Source organism: Lepidochelys olivacea, assembly GCF_965140295.1.
Source record: "Lepidochelys olivacea isolate rLepOli2 genome assembly, chromosome: 4".
Lineage (NCBI taxonomy): Eukaryota > Metazoa > Chordata > Testudines > Cheloniidae > Lepidochelys > Lepidochelys olivacea.
The window spans coordinates 76240663-76257583 of NC_140414.1; the positions used below are offsets into that span (position 1 = coordinate 76240663).

Sequence of the window (16921 nt, forward strand, 5' to 3'; positions counted from 1 at the left end):
TCCTCCTGTGCCTGTAGGGTGCCTGCAGCCAAGGTCTCTTGAACTGGAAAGGGGGTGGGAGAGGGAGGTAGTCAGTCTCTCTGAAGCTCCGGATACCAAGCAGGAGGCCTGGGAGGGCTGAGTGAATCCCCATGGGTTCCATGGATACCACTGTGCCGGCCATGGAGCCTGAGACCATGGGGCCGGCTGCGGTGCCATCGACGTAGGTATTGGAGCTTGTCCTGCAGCTAGGGAACCTCACTGCGAACGTGAGCTAGATCCCGAGGGGTCGCTCCCCTACAACCAAGACCAAGCTGAGTGGTGGCTTTGCTCCGATCGGTACCAGCCGCTCCTCCCCAAGTTGGATCTGGCTGACCTCAACAAGCGCATGGATCAGGGTGTCGGTGACCAGCAGATCCACGACAGCTCCCAGCCGGTGATCTACGCCTCACACTTAACAAGCGATACCAGGATGTGGAGCAGGACTGGGAACCAGAGTGGGTTTGGCATCATGAAATTGCAGCCACATGCAGTGATGCCACCCTGGGGGATTGGCGACAGTCCAGGGAACAGTACCGTTGTCCCTCGACCTGTCCCTGGAGCAGTATCGGTGCTGCGGAGATTCTGGTGCCAACTCCAAAACTCCTGCTGGGGGGGGGCATGTGCCTCCAGAGGTCTGCACCTGGTTACTGGCAAGCTGCACCTCGAGACTCTCTGCCCTTGTCCGAGGTCCAGAGACTGGATGGGGATCTTTGCCATATATGTGGAGACTGTGGTGGTCCAAATGCAGGTTTACACCAGGACCCTGCAGGGGCCAGAGTGGGTGTCACCGGGAGGGACATAATCTCTTGCGCCGCTTTCAGGGCCTCCGGGGTGGACGGCACCCAGAGCTGACAAGGACCTCCGTCACTATCCAGGGTAGCCGGTGGTGAGTGGACTGGGCTACACTGCTCAACCTGAGCTGGGGCCCGAGATCCCGAAGGGGGTGAAGAGGGGCCCCAGACAGGGCCTTGGTCCACCTCAGACTTGTCTTTTCCCTTGCGGGAAACTGGAGACCTTCCTCACCCCGTCTTCCTAGGCTTCTTGGCTGGAGCCATGGAAGGGGACCAGTGCTGCGCAGACGGTATCAGTGGGGCGCTGCGCACAGAGGTCATGGTGCTCGGCGCCAAATCAGAGCGCCGCTCTGGCATCAGGGTAAGGACAGACTCCATAAGGAACGCTTTCAAGTGAATGTCATGCTCCTTCTTTGTCCTGGGCTTGAAGGACTTGCAGATTCTTCACTTATTCCTAATGTGACCTTTGCCCAAGCACTGTAAACAACTGTTATGTGGATCACTAATGGGCATGGGCCTTTTACAGCGATCACAGGGCTTAAAGCCTGGTGATCGGGGCATGCCCTATCCCAAGGTGAAGTCCCTAACTAACTAAGTCTCTAACAAATAGGGAAACTAAAACTAGGGGAACTATATACAATAATATACAAGAGGTAAATAGGTTTGAGTGAATGAGACGCAACAGCGCTAGCTGAAGCAGCAACAGTTCCATGCACCGTCACTGGTAGCAAGAAGGAACTGAGGGCGGAGGAGGCCAGCGGCACCCTATATGCCGTGGCATATGTGCGCCACTCCATGGGGTGCCAGAGCCGGTCCCCTACGTATACTGCTGAGGGGAAAACATCTGGCACCGGTGCATGTTGCGAGCACACACGCCTCAGTTGAATGGACATGAGCTATCACTCAAAGAAGAACAATTGTGCCATACCTGTATGGAAAACAACATTTTTACTAAGAGGTTAAGTATAAATGTTCTATATCTACATCTCATTTCACTGTGTTAGCTACATACATGGTTCCTGAAGAGGTGATTGCATAGACAACTGGAGAACTTGCTTTGGATGGATCAGAATGAGGCAGAGATCATTCAAGGGAAACCACATAAAAATCTTCCATTCTGAATCCCCAGTCCAAGAACATAAGGATGCTTTTGCAGAGGGATAAAGGTCAAGTCTGTAGCTCTTAATATAAAAAAGGTATCAAAGGATAACCAGGTGGCAACTTCACAGATGTCTGAAATTTTCTTGAATTAAATCAGTTGGGATTAAGTCTAGTGTGGAGGTGGGGAGGAATCTCTCTCCAGCCTCTCTGGCTTGAATTTTACATTATCCAAAACCAATGGTTCCTTTTCCTTGACGGAGGAGTGAGAGCTTTGTAAGGGATTAAGATCTAGGCATGTTTGGTGGGGATTTTTTTTTTTTTTTTTACTTTTGTGGGGGTAGAGGGTTGGTCATTTGGGGAAAAAGTGTTGTCATACCCACTTTGGGTCATTAGCTATTATTGTCTAATATCTTTTGAATCTTAATCCATGTAAGGAGTCCTGAACCCTCATCAATTAAAACATAATTGGAGAGCAAGTGCAAGGGAATATCCCTTAGAGACCCACATCTTCCCCTCTGAAGAAAGGGAGGCAGAAAGACGCCAGATTTCTTCCTGACTGATTATTACACAACTGGGATGCGACCCTGGGGCTTTTTTCCCTTTCAAGGTGTGGGCAAGTTTTTTTTATTTACTCCTGAAATGCCTTTTTTGCAGAGGACAATCCGGTTTACTGAGTCCTGAGAGCTGATTCAAGAAGAGGACAAACCCATCCTGGTGGAGGCATCTCTGATGGAATCTGTTGATGTGGCAGGGACCAGAGGCTCTGACAATATGTCCTGAATCAGAACGCCTTTGCCTGGCAGATTGATTGTCCCCATGCTGGAAGCGGTCGTGGAGAAATATCTATCTTTTTGCAGCTCTTAAGTCTCTTTGCATACCAAGCACCTCCTAGTTTTCAGCTTGCTCAGTTTGGTCTGATGGGGGGAAGGAGTGAAGAAATCGAGAAAAGAAGCTCAAAACTCAATTTGCAGTAAACAGGAATTTCAAATGCACAGGGCTTAAGGATCAGACCCACAGTGGGCCAATTTTTAGTATTTAGTTTTTTTCTACAATAGAAAGTCATTGCAAAATTAGATTCTCAACAAGTGATCTCCTTCCTTAAATAATTTTAAGGCCCAGTTAGCTCTGAGCCTAAAGAGCATTTCTTTAAATAAACTGCCATAACTTACACTCAAGATACTACACACGTTATGGACAACCTCCTCTTATAATTGGCTGGGGTTTTGTGTTACTTCCCAACCAAGTATTTAAACAATTGACATAAAAAAATAATTCTCCTACATAGATTGAAATCTGCAAACATTTGTCTTGATCCTCTTATAGTGTACATTTAGACAGATTAATATTTTTTAAAATGTGGAGAGATTAATTTTTCCACACTCGAATAATATTCTTATTTACTATTTCATGCAGCCTTAAATTAGCTCGAGGGATTTAGGAGAACTCAGAATTGATTGGAAGGCCTTAAGATTATTCTCTTTTTTAAATGTGAAAAATATGCATGGATTCTGCATAAACAGTTAACTGGCAAAAGTACTCCCATCATCTTAAAAGCTTGTAGTCCACTCAGTATGGCCAAACTTACTTCCTACTCTTATAGGAAGCAAGCCGTGCCTAGCGTAGGTAATGTGTTAGAAGTAACGCACATTTAAGTGAAATCCTGGTCCCAATGAAGTCAATAGCAAAATTTCCATTGACATCACTGGGCTCGGATTTCATCTCAGGAATTTTGTGGAAGTTTAAGATTTTAGAACAAAAGCATCCAACACCTAGTTTGATGTATATTTGTGGTCTGAATGGCATATTCAGATCCTGCAGAATCTGGGATTTTTTTTGTTTCTAAACAATTACAAAGATAACATTGAAAATATGAACTAAAACCAGTGTCAAAGGGTGCATCTGAGTCTGTAGACAGCTTGAAACAAAGAATTTTAAAAGGTGTGATCTCCCCATTCCCAATTAATTTTTTTGTATAGTTATCTCTATAGACACTTGAAATGTCAGGCTTAACTACTTTACTACTGATAATTTTAGTGGATAAAATGGGGAAAGAGGAAGAGAATAAAGCCTGGAGGGAAGAACAGAGTTGTTGCAGAAAATGAAATGCAGACATGTAGTAAAGACAAAGAGAAATAGAGAAAAGATGGGGAAAGAAGAGAAACACAAGATAGGAAGAGGATGGGTCGTAAAGGTGAAGTTAATTTTTCTACTGAATGAGACAATACTAAGGTACTCAATAAATAACAACTGAAAGTTTAGGTAATACATCATTGCCATTTACCTCTGATCTTTGTACAATCTCCCACTGACATCAGTGGGAATCTCACTGTGGATTCCTAAATTGATAATCCAGCCAAGAGAACAAAGGATTTTGACCCTCTTCCTCCAATTAATTTTACACTCTGGTTCTAAAACATGTAAAGAAAAACAATTCCACAGAAGCAAAAAGAATTTAACATTGTTTTGCCCCCCTGCAATGGGCAAGAGAGGAATTTTTAATAGTAATACCATAAAAATAAAGAGTTATACAAAAATCAAGTATTTATTTATGAAGATTAGAAATAATGTACATATTAACTTTCACTTAGTGCTAAAATAATTTAATTTTTAAATTTTTCCACCTGAGCTTGCTATTACTCAGGGGTTGGAAATCCATCTCTCTCCAATAGGGTAACTGAAAATTATAAGTTTCATTTGATCTGTAATACCTGACCTGTTATACACACAGACTAGTAACACTTTCTAGCCATTGTCTCTGGGGAAAAAAAACACACCGTATTTTGCCAATATGGTGCTCCCTCTGACAGTGGAGCAGAGTTCGGGGAAAATCTAGGTATATATTGTCCAGGGAGATCACACAACAAATCATCAGTGTCAAAATGACAATAATAACAGTACTTAAGGTTATTCCATTTTGTTTGCGTGTGTGTGGCAGGAGTGGGGGGGGGGGGGGAGAGCAGCCTTAACTTTTGCACAGTTTTATAGTTAGAGAAGATAGCAAAATTCAAAATATGAATGTGTCTGCTAGAAAGATTATGGTACAAACTCTCCAGTTACAAAGGAATTCCATTATCCCTTTGAAAAAAAATTAACTTTTTCAATGACGTGTTAAAGACCAGTTTGCCTTAATTTGCAAAAACTATTAAGATAGTTCAGGTGACACTGGTTAAAAAGTGACAAATGGAAACTTCAACATGCTACCAGTTTTATTCTAAAAATGTGAAATATTCAAACTTGGGCTACTGGCACAATGTGACTATTTAAATACAGTCTAACTGGTCAACTGAAAATGAAATACAATCTTTAGTAGGGATAAATAGAATTATTTTTAGTGTGTAAGTGAAGAGCTAGAAGCAGGTATTTTCAAAACACGGTAATCCTTTTAACTGCTTACACCTAACAGCCAACAATTAATATGGCAAGGCCTCTAATACATGATAAATCTATCTTGATTTAAAAAAACAAAAACCATCTTCTGGGCCATCCTCCGTATACTTTGGTTGAAATTTTTAAGATAAAGTGTAATTTCTGCAGCAGGTAACTTTAAAAATGAGGAAACATATAAAAGGAAATACATAAACATCTCATCTGAAATATAGGTATGTTTTTCCATCTTCATCATGCAATCAGCATGCTTTTCTTAGGTCTCCCACTTTCTTGCTCCTTATTCAGTTATTATTACATTTTCCACTGTAACTCGCAATTCTGCTGTACAGAATCCAGACACCTACATATCGCATTTCCTGAGGCAGGTTTATTCATCATTATCTGTAGAGAGGGGGAAAAAAGACAAATTTAGCAGATTCAGTAAAACTTAATAAGATAAATAGTTAAGTAAGCAACCATATATGATAAAAATTCTATTACAAAATAAGACTGAAATGAACAACTTTAAAAAAATTGTTAACAGACTTCAAAACAGCACTATGCATACAAGCCTGTAAAGCAAAGAATAGCATTACATCTTTACTGGACTAATAAACTTCTTAAGATTGCTGCACTCTATATGGCCTGCTCAACTTAAATCATATACAACAAAGCTGTTATCACAATGAAATCCTTTCACTACTAAGAAAGAGAGAGATTACTCGGCCTATGTAGTAACTGGAGTTCTTCAAAATGGATGTCCATATGGGTGTTGCACTTCAAATGCACGCATGCCCTTGTGCCTTTGATCGGAGATTTTTGGTAATAGTGCCCATTCAGCCAATACATGTGCCCCCACACGGAGGATATAAAGCATTGTGTGGGCAAACTGGTCTCAGTTCCTTCTCTATCGTAAAGCTCCACAAGGGGAAGGAGGAGGGGTAGTGGAGCACATTAGGTAGACATCTCGAAAAACTCTAGTTACTGCACGAGGTAAGTAATCGCTCCTTTGATTACATCCTTAGGGGTGCTCCACTTCAGGTGACTCCAGTACAGTACCTCCCTAAGGAGGAGGGAGCTTTGGGGCAGAGTTCAGTACTGAAGAGACAACTGCATTGCCTCCTGCAACATCTGATCTAGCAGCATTAACCAAAACCATAATGGTTGGAGAAAGTAGGTGCACATGTTCAGGTTTCAACCCTGCAGATTTCAGCAACTTGAACATATTTGAGAAGCTACAGATGTAGACTGTCATCTTGTAGAATGAGCTATCACTCTCGGGGAAGGCTGATCAGCAGCCAACTCATTCCAGGCAATATAATATAACCAGAGATCCATCTTGAGAGTCTCTGCATAGAGACTGGGGATCACTGAAATCTGTTTGCAATTGACACAAAAAAGCCTAGAAGATTTTTCTAAAGGGTCTGGTTCTATCCAGGTAAAAGAATAACAGCCTCCTCACATTTACGGTATGGAAAGAAGTTTCTTATCTAGTCTGATGTGGCTTTGGGAAAGTAACTGGAAGGTGAATCGTCTGATTAATATGAAATTCAGAAAAAACCTTTGATAAAATGTGTTTGGATGGGGTCAAAGTAACACCTTTTTGTAGAGAACACTGAATAGAGGGTCTTCCATTAGAGCCCCCAGTTCCCTGACCCTAAGGGCAGAGATGATGGCCACCAAGAAGGCAGTCTTCACAGATAGATGTAAGAAGGAGCACATAGCTAGTAACTTGAAAGGATGTTTCATGAGGCAATTAAGAACAAGGATCTCTGGTTGGTGGGATGAGATTCACTCGACCTCTCAGAAATCTCACTATGATAGAATGGATGAAGATCAAAAAACCTTCTAATGGAGAGTGAAAAGCTGGAATTGCTTCTAAGTGAACCCTGACAAAACTCAAAAAAAATCCCAATCTTATCAATTCTAACAAGTAATCCAAGACTCTGGAAAGAGAAGAATGAGCAGGTGAAAGCTTTCACCTATTACACCAAAGATATGTCCATTTCTGGAGATAATTATGTCTTATAGATTCTTTTCTACTATTCATTAATACCTGTTGCACTTCTAAGGAACAGGAAATCTCTAACCTTGAGAACCACTGAGGAGCCATGCAAGGAGCCGCAGAACCTCCAGGTTGGGGTGAAGCGTCTGACCAGCATTCTGAGACAATAGATGGGTAAGAGGCAAATTGGATGAGATAAGGATACCAAACCTGTCTTAGCCAAGGTGGAGCAATCAAAATGATTACTGTGCGGTCTTGCTTGATCTTGTTGAGAACCTTTAGAAGCAATGGTGGGGGTGGATGTGCATAAAAAGAGGGCTCCCTGTTCATGAAATGAGACCAGCATCTCCTAGAGAGTAAGGCTCAAAACCTGTCCTGGAACAGAATTTGTTGCACTTCATATTGGCTGCTGGGGCAAAAAAATTGACCTCTGGGAATCCCCAAGCTAAGAATAGTCTGTTGAGGACTTAGGTGTTTAGCTCCTATTTGTAATTTATGGAGAAATGTCTGCGGAGGTTATCTGTCCTGGTGTTTTTACACCAGGCAGTTCAGCTGAGATGACGGTATTACTGGCTGTGCACCAATTCCAGAGTTTTATCATTTTGGTGCAGAGAGAGGGGAATGTGTCTCCCCCGACAACAGATATAATACACGCAGGCCATGCTGTCTGTCATTATCTTGATTGAATTGGCTCAGATTAGAAGGAGAAAATGAAAATGAATATTTCTGACTGCTCTCAACTCCAGAAAGTTGATGCAGAAGAGCTGTGCTTGCAGTGACCATTTGCCCTGAATTGTGTGGGGTACCAGCTGTGTCCCCTATCTCAAGAATAATGCATCTGATGTTATCATGACAGTAGAGGGATTTTGGATAAATGTGGCTCTGGCACCGATATTCACAGGGTCTTCCATCAGTTGAGTGACTTCAGAACCCACTGGGGAACAGATATAAGCTTGTCCAGACTGTGCTTGTGTAGTCTGTAGCCCATCCGAAGCCATCACTGGAGACACCAAAGATGTAACCTGGCATGCTATGTGCCCCAGCAGTTGAAGACAGTTTCTCACTGCCAACTGGGGAATGCACTGAATTCTTGAGATGAAATTCTGGAAGGTGAGAAATCTGTTGGAAGGGATAGAAGCCCTGCCTGCCAGCACATCCAGAAAACCTTCTATACAATTTAGACGCTGAAGTGGTATCAAAATGGACTTCTTGAGATTGAGCTGGAGGCCTAGGCTGCAGAATAGGGATTGTATCACCTGTACCGCTGATAATACTTTCTGATAAGGGCCGCCCTGAACAACTAATTGCCTAGATAAGAGAAGATGATTACGCCTCCATGATGAAGGTGTGTGGCTAACTGCTATAACCTTTGAGAATATCCTTGTAGCCAAGGACAGGCCAAAAAGGAGCACCTGGTACTGGTAATGGTCCTAATTGAACAGGAATAGAAGAAACCTCTTGTAAGAAGGTTGGAATACCACATGAAAATGTGTTCTTGTAGGCTGAAAGTCAAACCAACCTCCAGAATCTAGAGAGGAAATTGTGCGTGCAAGGGTCACGATCCTGAATTATTTTGTTTCACATATGTGTTCAGATGTTTGAGGTCTATGATTGGCCTCCATCTTCTGTTTTTTGGAAACCAGAACATACTTTCCCTTGTGCTATACAGGAACTGGTTCTATGGCTCCTAAACACAGAAGAGAGGCAATCTCTTGTGTCAGCAATTGAGCATGAGACAGGTAGCTGAAAAGGGATGGGGTAGTGGACAAGGGATGGAATTGAAATGAAATGGTGTAACTAGATGTTATGGTTTCCAACATCTATTTGTCCGACGTTATGTTCTCTCATGCAGCTTGAAATTGAGAGAGAGATGGTATTCAAAAGGGGGATTGACCATAGGATGGTATAACAGTAAGATCTGTCAACTAAACGGTTGAGACTCCTGTCCAAGCCATCAAAACTGGTGCTTAGAAGATGTGAATGGTGGGACAAAGTAGCTGTGGCAGAAGCTGGCTTCTTTGAATATCTAGGTCTCTTGGTTGGTAACTCAGGTGGCCTATGGAAGTTAGAAAAACGGTGTAGAAGAGACTGCTGTGAAATCTTGAGACCTGCTAAACCTTCTTTTGTTCACAGGTGTATAGATCCCGAGGGATTTGAGCATGGTCCTTGAGTCCCTCAGAGGGTGATGAAAGTCAGTGGTAGACTTAGCAAATGGTTTGGTGGCTGTCAAAAGGAAGGTCAACAGTACTCTGAACCTCACTAGGGAAACCCAGCAGCTGCCGCCAACATTCTCGTCACATCACGCTCATGGTGGTTATGTACTGTGCTGCAGTGTAGGTTGCATTTAAAGGAGGCATGTCTGTAATGATATTTTTGCCAAAAGTTGACCTTTCTGATGCTCAGCTGGTAAGTTTTGAATAAGAGAATTAAACTTGTAGTTTAAATAACCATATTTTGACATAGGCACCTGGTGGTTCGCAACTTGAAACTGTAATGTGGCCGAGGAGTAGGACTTACAACCAAAGAGGTCAAGTCTCTTGTGATCTTTGGAGAAAAGGGCAGACTTAGAATTGCACTGCCTACCTTATCCATTGATGGCCTCCACTACTAAAGAGGTATAGGGTGAGAAAATAAAAGCTCAGAATCCTTGACTGGGACATAGTACGTTTTAGCTGCATATTTGCAAGTAGGTGCGGTGGTAACTGGAGTCTGCCAGATAATCTTAGCAGGCTCCGGCAAAGTTCATTGACAGGGATGGCTACGCATACAGGCTGAGCTGTGCAAAACGTTCAGGAGTTTATGGTTAGAATTCTGGACCTCCTCCAATGGAGTTTGAAGCATACTGGCAATATGCTTCATCAGCTCCTGAAACATCCTGAAGTCATCCGCCATGGAAGGTAGTGAAGGCATGATGGCTTCATCAGGCAATGGCGACAAAATATTAACAAACAGGTGTCACCTCTTTGTCAGCCCTTGCCTCCTGCTCCTCCAAAGTCTCCCCTCCTCTGTTTGGGAGGATGAGAGAGGAGGTTGAGAAGAATGACACTGTGTATGCTCCCTTTGGGAGTGAGTAGATGCTGACCTAAACTGGAACAGGTAAATAGCCAGAGGATCCCAACAAGCCCACTGGGGGAGGGTCCAAAGGGCACAGGAAAGACATCAACCACTGGTCATACTCAGGGGGTGGGAGTTGAGGTCTTGTTTCTTCCATAGTGTCAGTACATGTGGGCAAATGATGCCTCCTAGAATATACAGGAGAACCCTTTACTAAAATTTGTGAGTCAGAGTCCTCTTCAACATATTCAGGGGGAGGTGAAAACAGGTGGGTGGGTGTGAGAGAGAGAATGGTTTGCCCTGGATGACTGAAGTTGGTGAGTAAAATGGCCTCAATGACAGATGTGGAGTTGGTGACCCAGCAGACTGCAAGATGACCGGTATGGTTTAGTAACAGAGATCCGGGCTTAGTGGAGACATGGTCTTTAGCATATCTAAACTCTTTTGGAACCATGGTATATAGGTGAGAATTAGATGATTTCCTGTGAAAGCCAGCTTCACTATCGATAGTACAGAACCCATATGCCTGATAGGAAGATCTGGGTCAAACTCCATTGGTACCAATGCAGAAGTACAGGATGATGGTATAGGTATCAAAGGGATAACAGAGTCTGAATACACAGATCTCTTTCAGGCAGAACCTCTAGTAACCTGGGTACGACTGTCCAAAATTTAAGATATCCTTGGTACCAAATCCTGTTTTAAGGTCTGGCTCTTACAATATGCTTTAGAAGACTTCACAATATTGGAGCCACTTGGAACCTCACAGGAACTCTCCCTTTTGGACCCAATGTCTCAGGGCCTTCTTGTGGAACAGTGTTCAAGATTTCATAGGAGAACTAGTGCGCCTACTCTTTTTATCAGTGGTCTGAGACTTAATGAATACCCCAGGCTTGGAAGACAGTCCTCAGCACACTGTTCTTAAGGAACCCATTCATGACACTGGGAGAACCTCTTGTTGAGGGGGACAGCCAACTGATTCTGGGAGCCCAGTAAATGAGCAGCAATGGGAGAAATATCTTCCTTGATAAAAAAAAAAAGTCCCAGAGATTCATAGCTTCCTGGCATAGCTGATCAGACTGTGCCCTGACCTGCCAGTTTAGTATCTTGTGGTTGCATTGTTGGTCTGTACCTAAACCAAGAAGCCTTTGATGTGAGGGGAAAAAGCATGGTAAAGCCTTGTAAATTGCTCAAAGTGCAAGGACACATGACAAGCAGCTTCTCACTCTACCTTTAATGTGTGGGTTCACAATACCCTTAGGTGCGAATCCCACCCTATGAGACAATCATTGGTAATGACTGTCTTGGTTGGGAGGGGGCAGGAAAAAGGTACACACACCCCCTATATTATATATTTTCCTATTTAACCACCGTTCTAGGGAATGTAGGACTGCAGGAGGAATCCACACCAATTTGTCTAGAGCAGTGGTGGACAACCTGCGGCCCATCAGGGTAATCTGATTGCAGGCCACGAGACATTTTGCTGACATTGACTATCCGCAGGCACGGCCTCCCACAGCTCCCAGTGGCCTCAGTTCGCCAATGGGAGCTGTGTCCAAGGTAGGGTCTCTTCTGAATCTTAAGTTCAAGGAAAACAGGACTGCTACTTTGCTTCCTTTGCTGTTGGTTCCCTCGTTTGCTATACTGAGTAGCCAAGAGGGTCACTCTGATTTCGAAGAGACTTTCGATTACAGAGGCTGGATGACAAGCAGTGTGTGTGATGGTTTTGTTTACTGTGAGTACTGTGTCCAGTTTTGGGCCCCACACTTCAAGAAGGATGTGGATAAATTGGAGAGAGTCCAGCGAAGGGCAACAAAAATGATTAGGGGACTGGAACACATGAGTTATGAGGAGAGGCTGAGGGAGCTGGGATTGTTTAGCCTGCAGAAGAGAAGAATGAGGGGGGATTTGATAGCTGCTTTCAACTACCTGAAAGGGGGTTCCAAAGAGGATGGCTCTAGACTGTTCTCAATGGTAGCAGATGACAGAACGAGGAGTAATGGTCTCAAGTTGCAGTGGGGGAGGTTTAGATTGGATATTAGGAAAAACTTTTTCACTAAGAGGGTGGTGAAACACTGGAATGCGTTACCTAGGGAGGTGGTAGAATCTCCTTCCTTAGAGGTTTTTAAGGTCAGGCTTGACAAAGCCCTGGCTGGGATGATTTAACTGGGAATTGGTCCTGCTTCGAGCAGGGGGTTGGACTAGATGACCTTCTGGGGTCCCTTCCAACCCTGATATTCTCTGATTCTATGATTCAAACCTTGCATCCATCAGCAACAGCTTTAACTTCTCAACAGTTTGCTGTCTTGACCACGGGTGTCATGGAAGTAGGCGAGTGCAGTAGCACTGGCACGTTCTGCCTATGCTTGAGGATTTCCCTAGGGAATTTGTCTTCTTGTGTTCTCTCTCCCTATACCAATATCTATTCAGATTTGAAGTAGAAGTAGTACTTCAGTTAATTATCCTGAATGTTATAATTTCAGCCCAGTCCTAGAATTTGGCAATGCTTTTTTCATCAGAATCATGAATGTTGGCTTGGTTTCTGAAAAGGTGCAGCTAGTCCAAGTGTGCCAGTGTACTGCGATAGTAGGAGCATGATGGACAGCGTTTTTTGACACTTTTTTGAGAAAGGGAAGAGTAACCTGTGCAGTAGTGAATAGGAGCTGCAGATAACCTGGTTCAGCTACCATTGCAACTCACTGAAGGAAAAGCACTAATGAATTTGTAACAATCACTGCTTTTCAGCAAAATCATTTTAGTTTTGAAAGCTTTACTATTTATTATATTCCTTCTTTATTGCCCTCATTCATATATGCTCCAGAGCTAAATAACCAACTTCACCTTTAGGAGCACATCTGTGATTAGCTACAGAAGGAATGTAAGGTAAGGCTTGACAAAGCCCTGGCTGGGAGGATTTAGTTGGGGATTGGTCCTGCTTTGAGCAGGGGGTTGGACTAGATGACCTCCTGAGGTCCCTTCCAACCCTGATATTCTATGATTCTATGAATGTGCACAGTACTAATAAAAAATGTTCAATGTGAGAAATTTGATAAATTTCCTTAACTACTATTTGCTGTAAGGATTATTTTTTTTCCAATATCCTTTGTGAATTTCTGATAGTTTTTAATCCAAGTAATTAATGTAATAATGAGTTTAAAACTGTTTGTTTTAGAAAAAATATTATTTATGTCAGAAACTATCGCAAATGAGATTATCTAGGGTAGGAGAATATAATACAGAAATAGTACGCAATTGCAATAAAGTATTAAGAACATTACCCTCCTGATAGGCTCCATCTGCCATCACTAAATGAAGAATCTTGGCATACAGATGTTTATATTCATTTCCCAGAATATTCTGAACTATTGTTGAACAAACATCAATATTCTCATCTTCATCTTCATGTATTGCCTATAAAAGAGTAGACAATGTAAGTGGTCCAATTTAAAATTTGAAATGAACATAAAGTAAAACAATTTACAAATTTATAAAAAGAATCATGGATTAATACAAACATTTATCTTTTAGGTCACACAATGAAATTTTCTGTATTAGCATTAGTATGCAGAACAGAATACGAAGTTACAGGAATGTTCATAAATTCTAGTCATATAACACTATGCAGCAATGAGCAACTCAAGGTAGATTGATCTATTTTTCACTTAGAGCACTCCACAAACCTTTATTTTATCATAAACTTCAATGAATTTATCAAAGCCTATTTCCCGCTCCAGATTATATCTCAATTCTTCCAAATGGCTGAAGACACTGTCATATGCTTCACATTCACTGGCAATATCCCCATCACTGTTGTCTAGGAAAGGAAAATACAACAGGAGAAACAATTCAAAAAGTTTAATCCCACTTCAGTTCTGAATATATTGCTTCCATGTCCCTGAACTTTTGAAGTCCACCCAGACCTGTGAACCAAATTGAAGGCAGTTCACCTCAAGAATGTGCCACATGCTACCACACATTCACAGCAGCACTGAGTCACTAATTAAAAGCAGTAACAGACCCTTTCTCCTTTGGATGATCTGAAGAAATTGTGAGGAAAGAAGGTGCGTGAATGTGGCTCTGTGGAACCAATACAGTCGGAGTGTCCCTGGTGCTGGAATGTTACGTAGCTGTCTTCTCCATACACCCCACTCTGTAGATTAACCAGCAGTAACAATTCACATAAAAGAATAAAACAGCTGTCCCAAAACAGACATCTGACTTAAGCTTGGCACTGAAACAGAATTGTCGGGTAAAGTTCCATGTAACCACTCCACAAGTCTCAAAAATGGGTCTAACACACCATGGCAGGTTGCAAAAGCCTACAAAATGAGTCCGTAATCTGGCATCTAATCTTCCATCTGCAGATAAAGATTTGAATATAAAGAATCATCTGTTTGGATTCCTTCTGTGCTAAGGTACATCCTTCTCCAACCACAATAAATCTAGGTGACTTCTGGGAAGACCCAGTCATAATTTAGGTTTCAGAGTATCATCCGTATTAGTCTGTATCCACAAAAAGAAAAGGAGGACTAAGGCGTCACAAGTCCTCCTTTTTTTTAAGTCATAATTTAGTTAACTCCCAAGTTCTCACTTCACATCCTGATTTGGTAGCAAAACTAGCCTATATGTGCCCTAGTGTGTAGGGAAGAAAAACAGCTGGACTTTGCACATAGTGAAGACAAGACATGTTTTTAAATTTGTTAGCTGGACATGGTCAACACATGTGGGAGCTTAGAGTGAACCATAACCAGCTAAAATATTTTTTATAAATTGTTATTTGCCTGGTCTGCACAAGATAGAAATTCTTATTTTAAACCCTGTTAGCCAACACTTTTTAAAAACACAATTTATTTTTTGAGTCGAGACATGATCTAAGAGAATTAGTGTAAGAGAGATGAGCTATTAAGGCTTGGAGCTCACTCGTATTTATTAAGGAATTTCTTTACATTAAGGACACCAAGATGATACCTCATCTACGGAAAACCACATGCTATCTGGTCAGAAACCAACAATTCAGAGACCTTTCAACGGGAGTAGGAAACAGGAACAGCAAATGTTTCTTCAGTTTCTCTATTGCTTTGTACATGTTAAGCAGCATTTTTATATACAGTAGAACCTCAGAGTTATGAACACCACAGGAATGAAGGTTGTTCGTAACTCTGAACAAAAATGTTATGGTTGTTTTCATAAGTTTACAGCTGAACATTGACTTAATACAGCTTTGAAACTTTACTATATAGAAGAAAAATGCTGCTTCCAATCATCTTAATTTAAATGAAACAAGCACAGAAACAGTTTCCTTCCCTTGTCAAATCTTTTTTAAACTTTCTTTTTTTAGTAGTTTATGTTTAACACAGTACTGTACTATATTTGCCTTTTTTGGGGGGGGAGTGAAGGGGGGGGTGTCTCTGCTGCTGCCTGATTGCATACTTCCGGTTCCAAATGAGGTCTGTGGTTGACTAGTCAGTTCGTAACTCTGGTGTTCGTAACATTGAGGTACTACTCTAACAGCTTAATAAAATGCGCCCATCCACTAATTTAGGCAGAACATATACAATCTTTATCATTAAGGGATGATTTTCAAAGGTGAATACCTAACAGTCCTAAATCTCACCCTAAAACAATGCACATGCACACAACCCTTGGGTTCACTTCTGACAACAGCTCAGAGATCTGTATAACATGGTGCATGGACTTTGAGAGGAGATTTGTGTTTCCAATTTAACATAGGGAGCACATACCTATTACTGTGCATTTTTTTAAACTGCCAATAGAAACCCAGAAGTACTGTCATAAAGTTTACATTAACAAATTTTGCAAAGTAGGTAGCATTGTCTAGTAGTTAAACCCCAGAAATCTCAAATTCCAGTTCCAAATTCTAATAGCCGGTTCTACCACTAACGCTCTCCAAGACTGTGGCAAGTTACAGACTTGACCAAATTACAAGCTTAATCTAGTACTGCCAACCTAAAGTGTTAAAAAATCATAAGCTTATCTTTAAATCATGACATCTTTAAAGCACTATATTATAGGGGGAGAGGTTGCCCTCTGGATTTTGAGCCTGTAGGAGTTGTGTTTTCAAGCTTTACTCTGTACCATAAGGTCTAAAATACTTTATTAAAAATGAAAGCTAAGATTCTCATGAAATAATGCCCCAGCTCCTGGAGTCACGTTAAGACGACACCAATAGTGAGAGACTTCTGATAAAAATTCACAAGTGAACAACACTTTTAATTACCTGTAAAATGGGGACACCTACAGAGACAAGTGGGAATTAGGAGGAGAAAAGCAGTAGTAATTTATGAGGCTTGTTTAATTTCTATAAAAGTCTTTGAGATCTCTCATAAAAAAGTAAAGTATTCTACTACAAGGACATCACATATCTTTGGTTTGTTGAGACGTACCCTACATCAATCCAAGAATGATAGAGATATCTATACAACCTTATTTCTTGAATATTGTTACACTTTTACACTTGCATAAATTATACTATATTCTCACACAACGTAGAACTCATTAAAATTCCTTCATTTATCCTGACCACTTCCTAAATTTTCACATTTGCCTTTTTTAAGCGGTACTA

The 16921-nt window shown here is 41.7% G+C and overlaps 1 protein-coding gene across 6 annotated transcripts in view; it reads right to left on the reverse strand.

Moving 5' to 3' along the window:
* Positions 1-4371: 4371 nt before the first annotated feature.
* NEK1 (NIMA related kinase 1) overlaps positions 4372-16921 on the reverse strand; it is a 157039-nt gene continuing 144489 nt past the window's right edge. For all 6 annotated transcript variants that reach the window (XM_084625385.1, XM_084625384.1, XM_084625386.1 and 3 more), the window contains 3 exons: positions 14019-14152; positions 13617-13749; positions 4372-5681 (listed from right to left, as the gene is read on the reverse strand). In XM_084625385.1, the coding sequence (XP_084481511.1) occupies positions 5668-5681; positions 13617-13749; positions 14019-14152 (281 nt within the window). In that variant the 3' untranslated portion in view covers positions 4372-5667. The remainder of the gene's footprint in view (positions 5682-13616; positions 13750-14018; positions 14153-16921) is intronic.